The 20,565-nt window shown below is 50.2% G+C and overlaps 5 protein-coding genes across 5 annotated transcripts; 2 read left to right on the forward strand and 3 right to left on the reverse strand.

The window, feature by feature from the left end:
- Positions 1 to 677: 677 nt before the first annotated feature.
- On the reverse strand, positions 678 to 2,711 carry AtWU_07869 (splicing factor u2af large subunit; the record flags this gene model as incomplete). Its single annotated transcript, XM_035502978.1, has 8 exons — positions 678 to 704; positions 758 to 969; positions 1,016 to 1,277; positions 1,325 to 1,938; positions 1,992 to 2,429; positions 2,484 to 2,538; positions 2,596 to 2,621; positions 2,684 to 2,711. The coding sequence occupies 8 exons, from the start codon at positions 2,709 to 2,711 to the stop codon at positions 678 to 680; spliced, it is 1,662 nt and encodes a 553-aa protein (XP_035358871.1).
- A 367-nt stretch (positions 2,712 to 3,078) lies between these two features.
- On the forward strand, positions 3,079 to 4,474 carry AtWU_07870 (8-oxoguanine glycosylase OGG1; the record flags this gene model as incomplete). Its single annotated transcript, XM_035502979.1, has 3 exons — positions 3,079 to 3,173; positions 3,246 to 3,988; positions 4,053 to 4,474. The coding sequence occupies 3 exons, from the start codon at positions 3,079 to 3,081 to the stop codon at positions 4,472 to 4,474; spliced, it is 1,260 nt and encodes a 419-aa protein (XP_035358872.1).
- Positions 4,475 to 6,758: 2,284 nt separating this feature from the next.
- On the reverse strand, positions 6,759 to 9,463 carry AtWU_07871 (uncharacterized protein; the record flags this gene model as incomplete). The annotated part of the gene is made up of 6 exons (XM_035502980.1): positions 6,759 to 7,582; positions 7,641 to 8,269; positions 8,326 to 8,896; positions 8,965 to 9,174; positions 9,251 to 9,279; positions 9,444 to 9,463. 6 exons carry the CDS (start codon positions 9,461 to 9,463, stop codon positions 6,759 to 6,761), a joined length of 2,283 nt encoding a protein of 760 aa, XP_035358873.1.
- A 2,120-nt stretch (positions 9,464 to 11,583) lies between these two features.
- Positions 11,584 to 15,336, reverse strand: AtWU_07872 (putative cellular morphogenesis protein (Rax2); the record flags this gene model as incomplete). Its single annotated transcript, XM_035502981.1, has 3 exons — positions 11,584 to 11,819; positions 11,877 to 14,129; positions 14,184 to 15,336. 3 exons carry the CDS (start codon positions 15,334 to 15,336, stop codon positions 11,584 to 11,586), a joined length of 3,642 nt encoding a protein of 1,213 aa, XP_035358874.1.
- A 2,412-nt stretch (positions 15,337 to 17,748) lies between these two features.
- Positions 17,749 to 20,479, forward strand: AtWU_07873 (FACT complex subunit POB3; the record flags this gene model as incomplete). The annotated part of the gene is made up of 10 exons (XM_035502982.1): positions 17,749 to 17,768; positions 18,109 to 18,136; positions 18,333 to 18,346; positions 18,401 to 18,623; positions 18,701 to 19,230; positions 19,280 to 19,519; positions 19,571 to 19,702; positions 19,758 to 19,991; positions 20,045 to 20,117; positions 20,183 to 20,479. The coding sequence occupies 10 exons, from the start codon at positions 17,749 to 17,751 to the stop codon at positions 20,477 to 20,479; spliced, it is 1,791 nt and encodes a 596-aa protein (XP_035358875.1).
- Positions 20,480 to 20,565: the final 86 nt, after the last annotated feature.

Here is a 20,565-nt window from a genome sequence, read left to right on the forward strand (position 1 = left end):
TTCATTACAAGGTTGATGGTTGAATAACGCAACTAGTATTTATATAATAGAGCCAACACATCTACGAGTCATTGTATTTATAGAGATATGAACAAGCATGTTCTACTGACAAATCACTGAACTGCTCCTGACGATCGTGTAACATGCCTCTCACTCCTTGCCAACTTCAGCTTCGCTACGGATTTCTTTATAGCATTGACGGCCAGTCAGCAAATGCCTATGAGATACTATCTAACATGCCTCCTCCTAGTCGCTTCAGCTGCGCCCCGACGTGCTTCTTTACACTGTAGATATGTACTACCATTGGATGAACACGAGAATGTGATAACGTAGGTAAAGACTACTACTAAATTGCCAGCATATGGCATGGGGATGTATGGGATGACCGTCAGTGGTATTCGACAATACCTCCAAATCATCTACTTCAAGCATGTCAGATCCAAGTTCATTCGCTATGATACATCGTAACCCCTACACAGTACTAGAAAGCGCATCGCAACCACCACTGTCCTCCATCTCCAGTAAATTTAACTTCCAGTACAGATTGTTGCATCGTCTGCCCCAGGCATCGTCGGCCTTGAATCAATTACGCGTCATGAAGTGGCAATGAAAGATAACAAAGGAAATAGAATGATATAAGAAAAAGGGGGATATGTGTATAGACCGTCCATCCTACATTACCATGCGTTGACGTCGAAGTTTTCCTGCACGGGTTAGCAAGGTAATAAAACCATTGACTCAATAGGGTTGGTCTTACCTCGGAAAAGTAGGTTGTAACCACAGTCCGGTCCGAGAACTTCCTGCCCGCAAGCGCCTTCAGAGCATTCGTCGTCGATTCCACCGTGTCGAACTTGACAAAGATCTTGCCCACTCCTGGCGACTGTCGGCTGCCGCCGGTCGGACGAGGTACCTTCAGCTCAACTACAGTGCCGTACTTGGAGCATTCGTCGCGTACGTCATCGCAGATTTCTATCCCATTAGTCAAACGCTTCTTCCATGCATCAGGCAAGCTTACCTTCGTAATCCTCAGGGTCCATCAACTCCTCCGGTGTCACCATGTTGAGCAACTGCAACACGCGGCTGGTCTCCAGGTCCTGAGACGTCGTCTTGGCGAACATCGACATCGCGTTGACGCCCATGTCGAGGCCTGCAGCCTGTGTCATTCCGATACTGGCGCGCACAACCTTGAGGTGTCTATCGCCCAGCTCCATTCCATTGAGACCTTCCACCGCAATCGTTGTTGCTGAGGGATCGGCATACTCGCAGAATGCAATACCCTATTCGTGTCAGTACACTTCTTCGAGCTATTTGATAAGGTACCTACCCTAGACTCCTCCGTAGAACTGTCCTTTACCAAAACAAACGACTTGAGCTCTCCGAAAGACTTAAGAAGCATTGTCACAGGCTCTTCGGGGATGTAGTTGGGAATGTTAGACACGCAGATCTTGTTGGGAGAGTCAGGAACCTCATTCAGCAACACGCCTTCCTGGTATTCCTGCTCAGCTCCGCCAGGGACAATGTAATCCTTGGGTCGCCGCACTTCCAGGCCCTGAGCGGCACCATTAGCGGCCCCGTTGCCAGCAGCTTCGTGCTCCTCCATCGCTATTCCGTCGAACGCAAGCGCAACTGTAGCGTCATTGGGCGACTTGAATTCGAGCAGGGCGAACGAGTGGTCCTGGGCCACCTGGGCCGAAATGCAAGGATCCACGCTCTCGATAACGTTCAGGCCATTGAGCTGGACGTTGAAGAAGGCCAAAAGGGTCTCGCCGGTGACAGTCTGGGGAATGTTGTAAACAAAAAGACGCTTGGCCTGGCGAGAGTTGGAAGGCTTGAGGGTAGATGTGTCCGCGTTGCCGCCGGCGGGCTGGTTCATGAAAGCTTGAAGGCGGCTGGGGTCCATCGGCTGCTGTCGGGGGGCTCCAGGGAGGGGGAACATGCCTGCAAAATAACTACATTAGACCATATAGATAACAACGAAACATCAATCTCACCTGACAGCTTCGCCTGCTCGGCAGTAACATTCTCGTAGCCCGGAGGCTTGATATCCCACTGCGTCAGGCGACGTTTCCGATCCAGCACCGACACGATATCTGTGAGATCGGGAGTGGCCTCCCTCTTTCGAGGAGGCGACGCACTCCGTCTGCGCTCCCCTCGCTCGCCACGGTCGCGATCTCCGCGTCCACCACGCTCTGCACGCTCTCCACGCTCACGCTCGCGGTCTCCCCTGCCTTCCCGTCGAGGTCTATCCTCGAACAGATCTCTGTCTCCCCTTTCGCGGCGGGAGGGTCTATCTTCGTATTCTCTGCGTCGGCGATCACCGCGATCACCACGGTCACCGCGATCCCGATCCCATTCCCGGTCGTCTCTGCGGCTAGAATAACGGTCCTCGCGTTCTCTGGCGCGGTAGTCACGGCTGGACGAATACGAATCTACCTCATATTCGCGTCGGGAGCTTCTCGAACTGTAATGGGGGGATCTCGAACGTCTTCTCTCTCCTCTCTCTGCTCTGTCGCCGCCGCGCTCGCGACGCTCTTCGCGCTATCGTTCACTTCAATTAGCTCCGGGCACATACACCCTTGTTTGATTTTCACTCACGTAGTAGTCCCTAGGGCGACCAGAATCTGCGAAATAATTGTTAGCCACCATATGCGGCAGTAAATGGAATGGTGAAGATAAAGCTCACCTCTGGACGTGTACGTATCGCCGTTCATTCTGAAAGCTCCGGCAATATTTCTTTGACTCTTATTTTCCCGTTTCACGTGGCGAAAGGGATGGACAGCAAATAATGGTCGGAGAGAGATCCAACACGATCAGACACTCCGAAAGGCAAGCTCGATGGCACCGAAGGATGGAAGCAGGGTGATCGGGGAGAAAGTAAGAGCTGCGCTGGAGGGAAAACTCGCAGGTGACGATCGGCGACACTCCCGTCCGAATTGGTTAGCGCCTCTGGTCTGCGGAGTCCTGACCGCCTGCTGTGTCGGCCAATCTTCCTGGCAGAATCAACTTATCGCGATTATCGTGCCTTTCACATTCGCCTTCCTCAGCGTCGGGCAGGTAATTGCTCAATTCACTTCAATCATGACTGTCGGCGCCTTTTCAGAATGGCGCAAGTTGCCCGTGAGTCTCAATGAACTCTGCATCAATACCACCCTACGCTGTGGTCAATCTTTTCGGTAACAAAACCGCAAGTACCCTCCTCGTCTTCCCCGACATTTAGTCTAACAAGGTCTTCATATCATCTACAGATGGCACAACGTCCCCGACACAGACGAATGGCGCTGCGTTCTCCACGGCCGCCTTCTCTCTCTAAAACAAGACCGAACGCATCTCTACTATCGAACCTACCGCACCACCCAATCCCCCAAACCCAAAAACAATGACGACGACACCACCCTCTCCCTCCTAACCCATTACTTCAACCTCTCCGCCAACCTCACCTCCCTCTACACCGAATGGTCTGCGCAAGACCCCAACTTCCGCAAAAAGGCCCCCCAATTCACCGGCATCCGCATCCTGCGCCAAGACGCCTGGGAAGCCCTGATCTCCTTCATCTGCAGTAGCAACAACAACATTGCGCGCATCTCGCAGATGGTCGAGAAGCTCTGCCTTAACTACGGCCCCTTCATTGCATCTATCAATGGTCGCGCTTACCACGGGTTCCCGGCCCCGGATGCCCTCACCGCTACCGACGTGGAGAGTAAGTTGCGCGGCTTGGGGTTCGGGTACCGTGCCAAGTACATCTACCAGACGGCGGTGATGGTGGCCAAGGAGCGGGAGGCTGGGTGGTTGGATTCGTTATGTAACCCGGAGTGTCCGGCTTGGGGGGTGGAAGCTACCCCGGCGGGTCAGATGAAGCCCGAGGGGAGAGAGGGGTATCGCGAGGCGCATGAGAAGTTGCTTGAGTTGCAGGGGGTTGGGCCTAAGGTTGCGGATTGTGTGTGCTTGATGGGGTTGGGTTGGGGAGAGGCGGTTCCGGTTGATACGCATGGTTAGTTACCTCGGTTGCTCCGTTTGTCATGTTATGGTTGGATTGCTAATGGTGTGTGATTTAGTCTGGCAGATCGCGCAGAGAGACTACAAGTTCGGAAAGGGAGGAAATAAGTCCTTGACGAAGGTTACTTATGATGCAGTGGGAAACCACTTTCGCAAGCTCTGGGGCAAAGAAGCGGGGTGGGCGCATAGTGTGCTGTTCACGGCGGATCTGAGGACATTCTCGGATCGGTTGGCTGCGACTACGTCGAAGAAGGTGGATGTGAAGGTAGAGAAGGATGATAAGGAGGGTGTCGAGGTGGAGACAAAGGTCACTACAGCCATAGCTGTACCGACCAAGAGACCTGCAGATGATGAGGGAGTGAAAGTCGAGAAAGAAGATGATGATGATGAGACCAAGGAAAAGGAGAAGCTGAACGCCATCGTACAAGCTTCGCAAACAACGACAACAAGGAGGATGTCGAAGCGACTTCGGAAGAAATGATTATACCCTGTATATTAGCTTTTTATAACTAATCATATCTTAGACCTAGATTACCGTATGCTTCATAACCATATTACTTGCTATCTTCGTGGTTTGATACCAATAGCATATTAAGAACCCAAAGCAAACCTGATCTCATCAGACATAATGTCTCAGTCCCTCCCTAGTCCAAATGAGACAACATCAACCAAGCGCCCCCCCTCAAGGCAACAGTCAGCAAGTAAAGTAATATGTAGTATCTACAGTATCCAACCCCATTGTCTCAAAACTCTCGCATATGCCCCTCACCAATAGTGAACAACTGAACCCATCAGGGTCATCAAGCAACCCTCGAAGCCGAACCGGATTCTTGATTTCTTGGGCTTATTACTAGAGTAGGATAGGGTAGGGTGTACGAAGTAGCAAAATACCTGCTACTCCTCCTTCGGATTACTCCTTTGGGATAACCGACAAGGCCAGCCGGGTTCATATGTACTAGATAGGTATGTATTGCGGTGGTCGGTGTCTTTCCCGTATTGGGAAATCTAATTACTACTTCGATTTAACTACGGAGTAGTTATCAGTAAGGTAGTCATTAGTAGTTCTATGAAGTAGTTACTTACGAAGTAAGTAGTCCATTTTAGCTAAAGTATGGTAGGGTAGGGTAGGATCATCCCGCTCACCCGAAAGCAACCAGCATTCCGACATGGTCGGTAGACCAAGTAAAGTAGCCTAAAGTGTGCAGAATCAAATTAATATCGCACCTGCTGCAGAATACCAAGGTATTAGTATTGTTCATTATCTAGTAAGGCAAGTAGGCCAACTAGCAGCTCTACCAAGCTACACTAAGCCAACAACCTACTCCACAAGGCCAGCGAATCAATCTCCTTGACACAGGTAACCAAGCCAGCTAAGTAGTCTAGCCGGTCGGAAGACTTTCCTGCAGGGCGGGTATAATCGGTGATATTTCTTTACTTGGTAGTTGGATCGTGACGTTATCAACAAGAGCAATGCAATTTCTACTGTGTAGGATGGAGTACGAGTAGGTAGATCAATCAGTAGGGTTGCGGTGAGAATCGGGATGGTCGGAAGGGTGTGTGTGCGTGTGTGTGCCTGTTCCACACCTTTCACTTGTGTATCTATCTATCTGCAAGTTGATGGGCGGAGGAGGAAGAGGGGAAAAAAGTGGGTTCAGGGCCGCAACGCAACCAAGGAACAAGACGAAGATCGTTCACGATAATGACGATGGAGGTCTGAACTTTGAAATAAGAGCAAAGAAAGAAGAGGGTCGCGGGGCAAATTGGTGGTCGGTTAACCTTCCGCGGCGGCCATGGCGATCATCATCAACAGGCTTGAAGGTGTTGCCGATAATGTGTGTGCAGAAATTCAGAAGCAGAGAGTCCACATCTGCTAGGCTGCTAGCATGATGAGTTGATGAAGGGGGGATGTGGATGGCTGGGATGGTCGGTTGTTTTCGATCTCCAGTTTTCGAGGGGTATGAAGCTCCAATGATGTGGTGTGATGGAGAGGGAGAGCTACTGCGAAGAGGAAAGTGAGTTGACTCCATCAGGAGGCGGGAAGCTGAACGGCGGCACGTGCATCCCGATGTTGCAGCTGCCAGAAGTGGAAGGTGCAGGCAACTCTGCCGAGTGCTTGACGGCGAATCAATTCCCAGGCGCAAATTTCGAGGCTCAGGACCCTCGGCCTCTTTCTTAGCTGCTTTTCTTCTGCTGCCCACTTCTGCGCTCGAGCTTCTTCCCGTCTTCTTACTCCTAGGCTCACTGCGCCTTATGGGCTAGAGGGGTCATATTGTTTCGATGGCTACTCAGTACTAACCGCCAAAATGTGGCATGGAAACAAACTCATGATACAAGAAGGAAAGCACAGATCCACGATCGAAAAGAAGTGATGGTAGTGAGAGGCACCTCGTTCTTGCCTTCTCCTGGCATTAGCATTCATGCAGATTCTGGGTACAACGGTATGGGTTCAAAGCACAAAACACATTGGTATCATTCAAAAAACAGGCTGATTCTCAAAACAGATGCACATATATGCAACCCATTCCGGGTTGGCCTGCCTGGAACAGGCTGAAAAGCTTTTCAGGTCCTAGGCGGCGGTCGATGTAGCAGGTCCGCATATTTACAAGTCCCGCTGGCGTCGACTTGAGACTCGGTCCACTTGAGTGAATGGTGATGACGAGAATCGCGAGGCCTGAAGCAAGTATCTCTAGGTGTGCTCATGACTCGGTGAAACGACAGTCCTTTGAGACGAGCACCATTACTCAAGGCACTTTGCCTTCTAGGCTTCATGGGACGCTCGCATTCGCAGAATCCTCGTTCCAGCCCCATTCTCTGAGCAACTGATTCACACGGTACTCGGTTGCCCAGCCGAGTTCCGTTTCGATTCCGTGAAGCAAAGCAAGGACCGTCCGCCGTTCTCCGGGCTCCGTCAGGCACTGACCACTAACAAACAGCGGCTGGAGGGAATTGATGCGGACCGCGCCGGTTGGACAAGCCAGCGCAATCCCCACAATTTCTCGGCTGTGAAATCGAATATCACTCTCGATTGAGCGATATGAGTTAAGTCTATCAGCGATGGTGCTCCTTCTGCTGGTGGACTCATGCGGTTTATTTATGAGAAGAAGGATACGGGCCATATGGTAATGCTGCATCGCCGAGGAACACAGAGGTAGGCTATACCATACCTCGGACAGCGAGCCAGCGTCAAATTTCGGGTTGTCCCTGTTTTGAGGTAGTTTGGAAAGCTCGACTCGGGCACAAGGCTGGAACGTCTCAGGAAGTCCATTATACCAGGCATCGAGTTCAGCTTCCAGGCGGTACCATCGCTCCAGCATTACCTGCTGTGAAAGGCCCAGAGGACCCGCCCCTATCGATCCAGGGTGGCTCAACTGGACATTATCACCGGCGTTGATAAAGTTAACAATCTTTGAGAGAATCCAAACTAAGCCATTCGAAATAAGATCTTCCTTGATGGGTTCTTCATCGTCTGGATAGCCCATCGCGGTCGCATTACTGGAGCGTACAAAGCCCATGTTGTCGATCTGGAGACCCGCCTCAGTCCACAAGACCAGGTCGTCGGTGTTTAACCTTGTCTGGCTCTCATTGATGACTATCGGACCCAGTTAGCACCTTGAAGGGAGTTTATTACAAGTCATGTATGCACTCACAGGCAGCTAGGTAGTCTTGTCGTGCAAAGTTCCAGAAAGTCGCCTTTCTCGCCTTCGAGAGCCCCGGGACCTTGGCTTGCTGCAACGCTGTTCCCCCAGGTGAATGGCGCTGTTCGACCGGCATCATTCCCACCTCCGCTACATCCAACAGAGACTTCACGCCGCTCAGATGGCGATTCCACGCCGGACCTGTGGCATCTAAAAACTCATATACAGATAGTATGGCTGTGGCGGCAAGGATTTCATCCGAATGGACCCCCTTGGAGAACCGACTGTCCGAGTAACGTCGCCTGCGTTTGCGAGGGTTTTCTTGATCTTCACACAGCTCAGCAGCCTGCCACTGTCCAAATGCCTCTGGCGTACTCAGCGGTGGGGGTCCTTTATCAGGCTGCAGTTCTTTCATTAGGAGTTGGATGGCCTTTTCATAATACTTGGCGCCAGACCAGGACCAATCTACGTTGTTGGCGAGATGCCTAGTATACACACCACCAGTCGACACTTGTGTTCCTTTTATGCGGCCTAGTTGCTTCGCAGCATACGCACAGGCGGCGTATTTCAGCAATGGATTTCGGAGAGCCCTGACCGGGACAAACGATGCGAAATAGGTTCCTAAATCGAACAAATCCATCCTATCATCCATCCAATTAACGATGTCCAGCCGGGTGGTGGTGGTTCGGTGACCTACCAAAGTCCTGGTGCCTCTGAAAAGTGTCTCAAGAGATATGCAACCTCGTGGTCTGTTTCTGCTGGCGCCTCCGACTTCGAATCGGCAGATGTGGTTCGCGGCAGTGCTGGCCTGGCGGTCAATGATGAGCTCCTACGCTCAGGTGGGTGCTGAAGATTGGGATCCACAGGTGGTGAGCGTGATTGTGAAGGATTAAGAAGGAAGTTGATATTATTATTATGGGTATTGGTGGAGGATATCGAGAGAGAAGGAGAGATCTGAGGTGCGATGACGCCGCGCACCTGGCTTGGAGTGTCTGAGGATGCTGTAGATGGGACATTATTAAAGGGTACGCTGTGGTCTGTTGACGGGATGGACTGTTGGTCGATGCTCAAGGGAGGATAAGAAAGGCGATCGTTGGCTGCCACTGTGGAAAGAGTCTCTAAGCCATGGGTTTCGCCGTCAGTGGACGACGTGCGCTGGGCACTCCAGGCACGCGCATGAGAGTTCGCGGCCAGAATGGCGGCTTCGGACTCTCCCAGGGCAGCTTCAAGGTCTTCCGCATAGGGATCTGAGTTATCGACGAAGATGACTACAGCAAAGGCAGAGCACCCGTCAGCCCAACAGGACTCTCAGCGAGGATGTTCTGCGGGTCCATACCGTGTTTGGGGATGTCGAGCCAGACACTGTCCTTGTCAAAGGTATTCTTATACGAGTAGAACCCCTTCAGCGTGCCACGTCCGGTGGAGGCATCGCTCAGATCCTTGTTCATCGAGGCATTTTGCTGATGGCGAAAGACGATCCCCTCGCTGGGGCGACAGACCCTGCCGCCTTTACGACACTGCGAACATTCGGGTTTCTGCTCGTCACCTAGACCCAGCAGCTTATCTTAGTATCTGTAACTTTCCGCCCAGCGCAGGGATGGTAAGCAAGGTTGTAGACCTACATTTAAGTTTCCGGGTACGACACGTCAGGCTGCGGAAGGTGTGCCAGAGGGCCCAACAGTCAGTGTCTGGATGATATGACAGAAGCAGAAGGACAAGGTGATTGTTGCTAGGAGGTCGGGGGGCGGGTGTTCCCGATCTCCCAACATATGACATGGGGAGGGAGTAGTAGTGATGTCTGGATCTTGGACGTACCAGCCTGTGCGGGATCGCATACCGGTAGGGACCGCTGGCAGGTGAGCTGCAGCATCCGAAAGAGCTCAGTGGGGAACCGACAACAACACAACTCTTGGGGAGGGAAGGATATGAGTGTGTGAGTGAGAGAGTGAGAGGTGTGAGCAAAGGCGAGGTCAGCCAGCGAGACTGGCCCGAAAGCGCCCTAAAGTCGACTAGGCCCGACAACCGAGGCGGAGAGCGATTATCTGGGGAAGAAAAGAGAAGAGAAGGAAGGGCGCGAGAGAGAGAGAGACGAAGGGAGGCCGAAGGAGGCTGAACGGGAGACGATCGCAAGGCAACACAAAAGAGCCGCAAAAAGGAGAAGCGCAGGGAAAAAAGGACGGCTACAAAGCTCACTGCATCGGCTTTTTCTGCCCTTTCTCTTCTTCTTCTTTCTTTCCCTTTTTCTTCCCATGAACCAACAGAGCGGGACGGGGGAAGAGAAAAGCAAGCAAGTAGCAAGTAGCGAGTAGGCGGGCGAAAAAGAAAAGCGGGGGGGACTTAGTAGTGTCAGTCTTACTACTAGCAGACTAGTACTTAGTCCCAGCTGGAGAACTCCATGTTGTCCATCCTTCTGTTTGGGGGAGAGAGAGTCTGGCCCAATTCCGTTGCCCGCAGTTTTGTTGCTCCGGTTGTCTCTTGCGGGGAAAATTCCCAAAAGTGCCTCATGTGATCAACTAAATAACTCCTTAGCTAACAGATATCAGTCTCTGACTCGCTTGCTCGTCCAGAATAATATTTAGTGTTCCATACTTTGGTCTTCTGTTTTCCTTTAAAAATCTCTTTCCACTCACGCGATCATCTAGATTTCACTTATGTGGGATGCTGACTGGCACGCCTTCCTTCCCCCCGCTTTTTTATTCCCCATCCTTCTTCTTCTTCTTCTTCTTCTTCTTCTTCTTCTTCTCGCTTAACCAGCACAGTAAGTAACTACTGTACACACTGACATGATCAATAACGTGAAGGTTAGTATATAAATACTACTACTCGCTAAAAAGTACCTAAAAAGTAGATATGTAGATAAATCTCCAGAACCGAACTAGATAAACTACTAGTTAGTTAGTAAGTAGCAAGCTGTCAGACTTAACTAACATGCGGCACATCTCGATCGTTCAGTTCTTTCCCGTTCCCCCCCACCAATCACGTTTTAGTTCGGATTTCCTTGACCCTACTACCAGTACTATCCACTGTAGTATCATAAAATAGGCTTGCTATTAATATAGTACTAAGTACTAGTACATCGATAGGAAAATTAATTCAAAGGTGGAAAGACAGACAAAAAGGGACACATGTCAGTTAATGAGGATACTTCTTTTATTTTTGTTTTCCTGGCCGACATGGATTAAATTTATCAGAGTTTGATTCTATTGAACGCCCGAAGAAGTAAACATAACCCTACTAGTGAAGAATTGGAGAGGTCTATACTATTTACTTACTACTAACTCTGCATGACACCTGCAGGGCGGGATATTATTGACTACTAATATAATAACCTAATTTTGAGAGAAGTACCCCCTACTAAGCTATGTTATATAAGATTGTCAATGCACAAAAATGTTGTTCATTACCGCGGACTCGCGCGGATTAACTTATCTTATGTATGTACATGTCCATCCGGTAACATGACATCCACGGCTCAGAAGATGAGGGGGAATGAAAGGCAGGTCTCTCACACTCCGGTCCATAGGACAAGGTGTGAGTGAGCGTATGGTACAATAGATACGGAAACAAGATCACACTCGACAACGACGACAATCACAACAACTATAACATGGCAAGGATTGGAAGGGACCACGATGTGGGTCCGGATTGAATAGAACAGGCATGCGCACAGTGCATGCACAGGCAGATGAGACATAAGCAAGATTTCAAGCAGAGAATAACATTGAGTGAAAAAAAGACAAACAACCTCCTTTAAGTGCCAGGAGGTCGATAAACATCATGAATTAAGAATAAAAATGAATCGGGTATATGATGGATTGTTTCCCAAGAACGCCGTTCGAGGTATCAGATGAGACTGGAATCAACATGGTGGTAGATGGTGTGTCAAATTATATGGTCGTTCTGCTTTTCAGCAAGGTATTGCATCCGGGGCAACCGAAATGCCCCTCCCTCCAACTTAGATGGCTGGTGCACCCGGGTTCGGTTGCTTGATGGAGTAAAAGAGGTACTCCGGAGGAAGCCTCCGCATGTTGGAAGGACGGTCCATTCCGACTCCTTGAGGAGCCCGCATGTAACCTTGACGACGGCGTTGGATCTTGTTGAAGATGATACCGGCGATGACGATCAAGAAAACACAGCCAAGAGCGCAACAGAACGAGATGAGAACTACAATGCCATTGGACAGGTGCTTGCCTGGTTGATACGTTAGAATTTGATACTACAGTCAATTAGATGAGAAGAAAGACATACCTCCGCTGGTGTAAGGGTTCGAATTCGCGAAAAACATGTGAGCAACGCTGCCCGGCTGGCCGTCAGAGGTGGAAGACAGCATGAAAGGTATCATTGTTGTCCCGTTGTATAGGGCCGCGGAGGCGTTTCCAAAGTCCGGCAGCTGGAGCCGACCAGTGACCAGAAGCATCTGGTCATCGTTCAGGTTGCTCACATCATCGTGATTCTTGTTGATGGGAAGAACCTCAAGCCCACGGATTTCTGTTTCGTCATCGAACATGTCCCTCACAAAACTGAAGCTAGAACCGTCATAGGCGGCAAGGAAGCTGGAGCCGTTGGCATACACGCCCGCAAGCCAAAACTTGGACACCGCGGTGTTGGCCGGGGTGAAGGCAGTGATGCTTCCAGGAATGTCAGAGGTCGAAGCCCCTTCGAAAGTCTGCCAGCTCTGTTTCTTGACGGTATACGTCGCGACTACGGACTGGTTCCCGTCGATGGTGAGATCTCCAATTGCCAACAGTTCCTTACTGTTGAGCCACTTGAGCGCCAGCACAGTTCCATTCAGACTCGCGCCTGGCCTATTCCACTGCCGGTCTTCTGTGTCCCAGTAGCAAACACCCGGGCAGGGCAGAGCCCCCGCGCTTTGAAAGTTCCCTGCAACATAGATGTGATTTGAGTTGGGACGGGCAGCAATGGCATTCACCGTTACATCGTCGCCAAGGAACCGGGGTGGCTGGTGCTGGGAAAACGTGTTGTTTTCCATACTGTAAACCACCAGACCGTTCAATGTCGAACCACTGACGCTTCCAGTAACATTTCCACCTGCGTAGAGAACATTGTCTGAGATTGCCAACGCCAAGAACGTGGAGTTGCTGTCAATGCCTGCACCTAGACCACGGATGGTGGCGGCATTGCCATCAAGTATGGCGAGGTTATTGATCGCAGACCCGTTGGTCGCATTAGTAGTGAAGTGGCCACCTAGAATCGTGAGATTGTTGCTCGAGCTCGTGTCAAAAAGACCTGTATAGGTCTGACCGCTTGTGTTGAAATCCGTCAGCAGAGGCTCCAGACTCAGCTCGTTGTCGTAGAGAAGAGCAACAGCGCCGGCCGCAGCAAGACCACCGGAAGAAAGACTACCGGCAAGTATAGTTGCATTGTCTGCCTCGGCAAAGGCTGACAGTTGTCCAGCAAACTCGTATTGGCTGACGTTGAGATTCTGAAGCCAGTTGTTGCGCGAAGGAACCCAGACGGCAAATCCAGAGACGTTGGTTGCTGGGCTGTCATCAAAGGCTAGCAGCTGATCGAAATTGCCACTAATACCAATGATCGTCTCGTTAAGATCCAAGGAGACATTGAGCTTGAGAGCAAGGACATCGCTAACAGGACCATTGACGCCGGCGCCCAATGCCGACCACGTCTTCGAGTCGAAAGAATACGCTGCGACGTAACTCAGGCCATCGTTTCCACCACTATACGTATCAGTGAAATTTCCACCGACATATAGGTTGTCGCCCAGCACCGCCATGCTAGCCACTTCGGAGTTCAATCCACCCTTGGGCATTGCGGTCGCATTTCCATCCTGTTCAAAGTACATGATGTTCTCGATATTGGAGCTCGAGAAATTACCACCGACGTATACGATCTTATCATGGCTGGCCAGGGCGTTGACGGAAGCTCCATCTTCGAGTGCCAAGCCTGCCTGATCGATCGCGGAAGCCGTGACATTGGTGCTGTCATCCGACGGATTGTAGTCAAAAAGGCCATTCAAGTTATCACTCGAATTGCCTGACACCGAGTTTGCCACGAACTGAACCAGTGAGGCTACCACAGTGACATTGTTCCCTTGGCCGGTCGTCGGGGTCAACTTGACACGAGGACGGAAAGAATCATCGCTGGCATCCACATGGCCGGTATAGATGGTGTCGTACTTTTCATACAAATTGGTTTGGTAGATAAGCGTTTGGACAGGTTCGTCAGTATCGCTGGTAGGGGTAACTGTCACATTGACGATGCCACGGGAATCACAGGTACTATCCTGCTCACAACCGGGTGTGTACAGCTTGATTGAGTAGTTTCCGGAAAGCTTGACATCGGGTTCGAACACCACTGAAGCACTGGTTGCATTTGAATCGGTCACCTGCGTGGTCAAGTATTCAGACGAGCTTTGGCCGGACGGTGCGACAGACCACGACCCTGTGCGAGTTGACTTTGACGGATAATCAGAACCAGAACAGGTCGGTTCGTTGAAAGCATTCATGGCGTATGCATAAATGTCTGACAGCCATTAGATTTCACGTTCAGTGTAAGGAAACAGAGATGGTAACTCACTGGTCTCAAACATTTCGATCCCGTTCAGACCGGCACCCTTGCCGTACCAGTCCTGGATCTCAATCTGAAATCCGCTCATGCCAACGCTGTTGACGAAACGGAACTCGCGATACTTCTCCGATGTGCTGTTTGAAAGGGAGCAAGACTGATCACAGTGGACGTCCTTGCCGGTGTCGGGGTCGGTATATGTCAAGTTCATAATTCCATTGTCCGGAAGTCTTCTGAACAGGAACGTTTTGGTGCCGCGTCCCTCATAATGAGTGTTGTACAATCTGAATTTCGTTGGGTAATATTCGAATCCCATCATGGCGCGCCAGTACCCGGGGGAATAATCCGCTAACAGCCAAGTCTGGCCTTCGCCATCGTCGCCGCTCGTCTGACATACAATGTTACTAGGACTGATATAGCCGCTTGTCGAGGATTCTGCGTCGGAAGTAATCGTAGCATTCTGAAGGTTGATCACCTGCAGTCCTTTCTCGGATGATGTAGAATTGCCGGTGCCGTCAAAAGAACCGCCCCAAATGATATGGCCATTGCTGTCTTTCAAGATCGAGTTGACGGGTCCGTTGAGGCCTCCAAACGTCAAATTCGACCAGCCTTCATCTCCGACCCAGGCCACGGCGTTCGTGATGTTGTAGTATGTGAAGTTTCCTCCGACATAAACACTGTTCGTTTCCTGGTCGCAAAGTAATGCTGATACCGAGCCCGACAGACCTGACAATGCTGTCACCTTGTTCGAGTCCGGATTGTACAGCGCGACACCTTCCGAGTCGACCCCTCCCAAGCTGGTGAAATTGCCTCCGACAAAAATACCCTTGAACGTTCCGTCTTTCTTCGTGAAGGGGCACATCGCACGAATGTGGGCGTTGGACGACTCGAGTGACGTGAGGATTCCGTTCGGGAGAGGGGTGAGAAGGGATTGCGCATTATCATTTTCGGTCGCGGTATCGGACTGTTCGGTGTATTGATAGAGGGATATGGCATCGAAGTCTCCTGTGAAAGCGATTTGGCCTAACGGCGACAGATCTAATTCGGGCTCTGAGACGGATTGAAAGGTGAGTGCGTAAGCGGGGGTCGACTGGAGAAAATAGCCAAGGCGGAGGACAGTCGACAAGCCAGCCGTCGCAGGCCCAAACAGTGAGGGTGCCCTCATTGTTCAGGTTCGCGACGACAGGCCAAAGAAAGGTTGAAGGCCAGGGATTGAAGAAAGGGAATTGTAAACAAATTGCCTGAACCCGCGTAAGGCGTTGAAAGAGGTCTGGATAGATTGATCAAAAAGAAAAGACAGTGGTTTTTCCTAATAGGAGGCTGAGCTACCAGCACGAGGAACACGAGAAAAGGAGTGGTCGGGCCCAGAAAACATTAATAGACGAAGGTGTAGAAGAACAAAAAAAGAAAGGAACGAAAATAGAGATAAGGAACGAATGTGATCTCAGGCAGAGATAGCCCGATAGTACAAGAATGGCCACAGCCAGGTGAAAATTAATTAATTAACGAATGACTGGGAGAAGAAGTTGGATGGAGCGAACGAGTGACATGGCCGGCAGGGGCTTGTTTGTTCCCAGAGAAGTTGCTGGGAATCTAGTAAGTTACTTAGTAGTTGGTTTTTCAGGTACCATCATTTCCCGCCCGGTCATTGCCCATTTGGCTGCGTTCCGGGTTCCACCAGCTGCGCAGTCAGCAGCTCTCGATGGCTCGTTGGTGAGGGGCCTTCGGGATGCTCATCGGCCCGGCAGGTGAAACGCAACATTACTCGCTCGCTAGAGGGCCCATTGTTGCGTATGAGCCACGGAATGGAGCTACTCTTACTTGGGGAGCCAGTTTTGTGTCCACCGACCGCAGAGTGGGGGCGCCCTCAATTACGGGCTTCATTCCATTTCCTGTACTATCGAAGTGGTCACATCATTATTGGTATTTGCATAACCTTCAACTCTCCGATCAGGTTGGAAAAAGATGCTAATGGAAGGGCTCTAGACTACTGCCATCAGGAAAGAGGCTGGTTTGATCATCCACGCAGGATCACTACTTGCGCCTCCGAATGAGAGACACCTTGCAGCCGGTGGGATACCTATAATTAGGTGATCTTCTCCATTCACCCCACCCCTAGTATTGGACGCCGTCACAGCGACAGTAATGACGGGCAGCATCGGGAGACTGGGAGGAAGTTAAACATCCTAGAGGTCTTCATTTCACAAACGTCAGCCCAGGATCAATGCATTCCACCATATTGAAATCGTCCTTACTGGCGGTGTACTATGCAGCTAGAGTCGCATGAACAGGTTACAGAAGTCTAATTCCATATACCCACCGCAGGAGCTACATTAGGTTTATCTAACACGATACACCTACATGCAGCTACATCGTGTTTATTCTGATCTGCTCTGTACTAGACTCAATCCTTCTTATTATCGCCTGGAGGCAGCCGTCTCATACTCTCAGGTATAGAATCACGAGTTTTGGGCACTCACCGACAGTATTCATCTCATCCCCTCGAACCATAATCAAAAGCTGCATCAGGTGATATTAGTGCTTAGCCCCCAGGATTTCTGCATAGTACTAGATATCACACCCGACACAGACAGTGCTGTGTGAATTGACCTTTCTGTCTTTGCTACGGGGATGGATTCGTGATATCCTTTCTTGTAGAATTCCAGAACAGTAGTTGTTTGTTTCTTCGATGTACTCCGTACTTATATTTTGCTTTAGACCTTGATATAAACCATACACACGGGGAGTTCTCTCTATCAAACATGAAGTGCCATCCTGTTCATGTACATGCCTTGCCAAGAGCAATCGTGGCCTCCTATAGTGACAAGTCAGATGAACCCGTCGTTGCCAGCATGCATTGGATATGTAAGATTTGTATCCCGAGGATGAATAGAACACTGCAAGTAAGAGCCCAGTTGTCAGTCAGGCAATCTTCTGGAGACGGGAGCCATAAGGCCGTCTTTATCCATCTCGTCCTCGACATACAACAAGTGCACGCGAGGTTTCCAACAGAACTATAGTCCCCAGGCCACATATGCACAGAAAGCACCATTCTATGCCAAGCTTGGTCAGGAATGAAATGTATTTAGAACCTTCCAGATACCATGAATGCTCAGATTATGAACTGGCTCGGATTACCGGCGATGCCCAGTCATTAACTGTCACTCGCGGCACATCACCTGACATATATAGTAGAATGTTGATCTGCATGGTCTCCAATAGAAAATTTATTGACGTAGTTGCACTGACGTTGGATATAGTTCTCTTGTTTCCTAGACTACCAACTGCTCGCTCTTGGCTGTGGGCTCATGGCTGGTCTTGACTATGGGGGCGATTGGCAATTGGTCTAGTAACCATTCGTTAATCGCGTTTTTTTTTTTTTGAGGTGCTTTGTTCTCAACACTTGTTGGCTTCTAGAAAATTCTTCTATATATCACAGTTATTAGTTTTCTGGCTCGTGATACTTCGGCGGAGATTTGCTGCTGGAATAGTAGTAGTAATGAATCAGTACGTTATGTGGAAGTATTGGCCGAAATATATAGATCCGAGTAACACTCCACAAGTCATACTATGGACAATGAGCTTACTTAGTAACCCGTAAGACAAGATAATGCCAATAGGGTCCACGGCAAAAACCAACACCACAAATTGATAAACTAGTATTAATTTGTATGAATACTGCGAACTCCCGTCGTCTCAATATGCTAAGTGATATAGATCAAACTGATCCCTACTAGCAGTATCAGACAGCAACATCCCCGTACCTGAGGTACATGTCCAGAAGAGGTGAACAAGCAAACTAAATTTGAGTTAAATAACTCGATTATTCTTTGTTAGAGCCTATTACACCCACTTCACTTGAAATTAGGCAACCAAACACCTTGACCGTGGTTGACTGTTACTGCCTCAGGCACCAAGAACTAATCCGATTCTGCAGAAGTAGTGCCAGGAACTTGCCGCACCGCGTAAGAGGCATAGCCGCGCGCAACGCGAGACTCCAGGAAAAAGGATATCGGAGCTCAGTATCGGAAGTACTCCAAACACCTTATCTGCAAAAAGCACCCTCAACTCACCAACCACTCTCTTGAACTTTGTCGCCGCTTCGAGGGCAACTGATTCGACTCTTTCAATACCCATTACGCTTATTGTGACACCCTTGAGGGCTCCTCCAAAATGTGAGCTTCTCACCTACCATCGCCGGCTACGGGGCTAATTACTCTTTCTTCTAGGGAGAGCTTCGATAACATCTATCTCGACCTCTCGAAGCAGCATGGAAAGTGCAAGCTGGCGGAATCTGGCTTAGGATGGAAGCCTTCCGGTGGCGGCGAAACGTTTACTCTTGACAGCAGCAACATCGGCGCAGCCCAATGGAGTCGAGCAGCAAAGGGATATGAGCTGAAAATCTTGTCGCGCTCCTCGGGAGTTATCCAGCTTGATGGATTTGACCAGGAGGTATGTCCGGGAATAAGTCTGAGTGATGTCAATATGAGTGAAGAGGCTGTTCTAATCTTTGCCTCCATGGACGCTAGGACTTCGAGCGATTGAGCAAAGCCTTCAAGATCTGGTACGGTATCAACATGGAAAGCCGAGAGCACGCTCTTCGTGGATGGAACTGGGGCAAGGCAGAATTCACCAAAGCAGAACTATCCTTCAACGTGCAGAACCGACCGGCATTCGAAATCCCCTACTCCGAGATATCGAACACGAACCTTGCCGGAAAGAATGAAGTCGCTGTGGAGTTTGCTCTTGGTGGCGAGGGTAACGAGCCCGCCAAACCCGCTGGTAGCACGAAGAACCGTGGTCGCAAGGCCGCTTCGGGTCCGGACGAACTTGTCGAGATGCGATTCTACATCCCAGGAACGGCCGTAAAGACGGAGAAGGGTATCAAGGAAGAAAATGCGGAAAACCCGGACGAAGAGAACGGAGCCGAGGAAGAAGAGGGCGAAGAGCAGAATGCGGCGAACTTGTTCTACGAGATGCTCATGGACAAGGCGGAGATTGGAGATGTGGCTGGCGACACATTCGCTACTTTCTTGGATGTCCTGCATCTTACACCCAGGTGCGTATCATCCAGACGATATGGTGGGTGTGTGTTAATGAGATTGCAGAGGTCGGTTCGATATCGACATGTACGAATCATCCTTCCGGTTACGCGGTAAAACATACGACTACAAGATTCAATACGCTTCTATCAAGAAGTTCTTCCTGCTTCCGAAGAACGATGACACACATACATTGATCGTTCTGGGACTTGATCCCCCGCTACGACAAGGCCAGACTCGCTACCCATTCTTGGTAATGCAGTTGAAGTTGGACGAGGAGATCAGCTTGGAGCTCAACATGACAGAGTGAGTGCAGTAGATGAATCAGTGGATCGCACACAGCTGACAGTCTACCAGTGAGCTTTTGGAAACTCGCTACAAAGACAAGTTGGAGCCCCGCTACGAGGAACCCATCCACCAGGTGGTCACGAAGATCTTCCGTGGCCTGTCAGGCAAGAAGGTCATCATGCCGTCGAAGGACTTTGTCAGGTCAGTGAAACGGTGTCCCATACTACCTTATGCACCGATTACTGACATCCTACAGCCATCACGGTCACAGTGGAGTCAAGTGCTCCATCAAGGCGAACGAGGGTCTCCTCTACTTCTTGGATAAGAGTTTGATTTTCGTCCCCAAGCCTGCCACTTACATTCAGATTGAGAACATTGCAATCATCACCATGTCGCGTGTGGGTGGTGCCATCTCGGCCAGCAGAACATTTGATATCACAGTTAGCTTGAAGGCTGGCCTGGGAGAACACCAATTTAGCAACATCAACCGGTATGTGGATCTCTATAACGCTCAAATATTTAGCAGAGGCTAACATTCCCTAGCGAGGAGCAACAACCCCTCGAGGAATTCTTCAAGGCGAAGAACATTCGCTTCAAGAACGAAATGTCCGACGATGTATGTGTAACCTTGCAAATTCCTCATCCACCCGCGTGTTCGTCATCACTAACATCCCTGACTAGGCCTCGGCTCTCATCGCAGCAGCTCTTGACAATGACGACATGGGCTCCAGCGACGACGAGGGTGTCCGGGCTGACCGCGGCTCGGCCGATGAAGACGAAGAATCCATTGACGAGGACTTCCAGGCCGAGTCTGATTCTGACGTCGCGGAAGAATACGACTCCGCGCACGAGAGCAGCGGCAGTGCCAGTGACGCCGAGATGGGTGATGCATCTGATGGAGAAGACGATGACGAGGATGAGCCCATGTCAGAGGCGGAGGGGGCGCGGCCGAAGAAGAAGACAAAGGTTGGAAAATAGTTTTAACGTCTTAAGCCCGTTGCTTGTATTTTTTTCCCGACCGCCCATTGTTATGATGACTATCGCATAATGAACCGGGCTTATCT

This window comes from Aspergillus tubingensis (assembly GCF_013340325.1).
Source record: "Aspergillus tubingensis WU-2223L DNA, scaffold_8, whole genome shotgun sequence".
Lineage (NCBI taxonomy): Eukaryota > Fungi > Ascomycota > Eurotiomycetes > Eurotiales > Aspergillaceae > Aspergillus > Aspergillus tubingensis.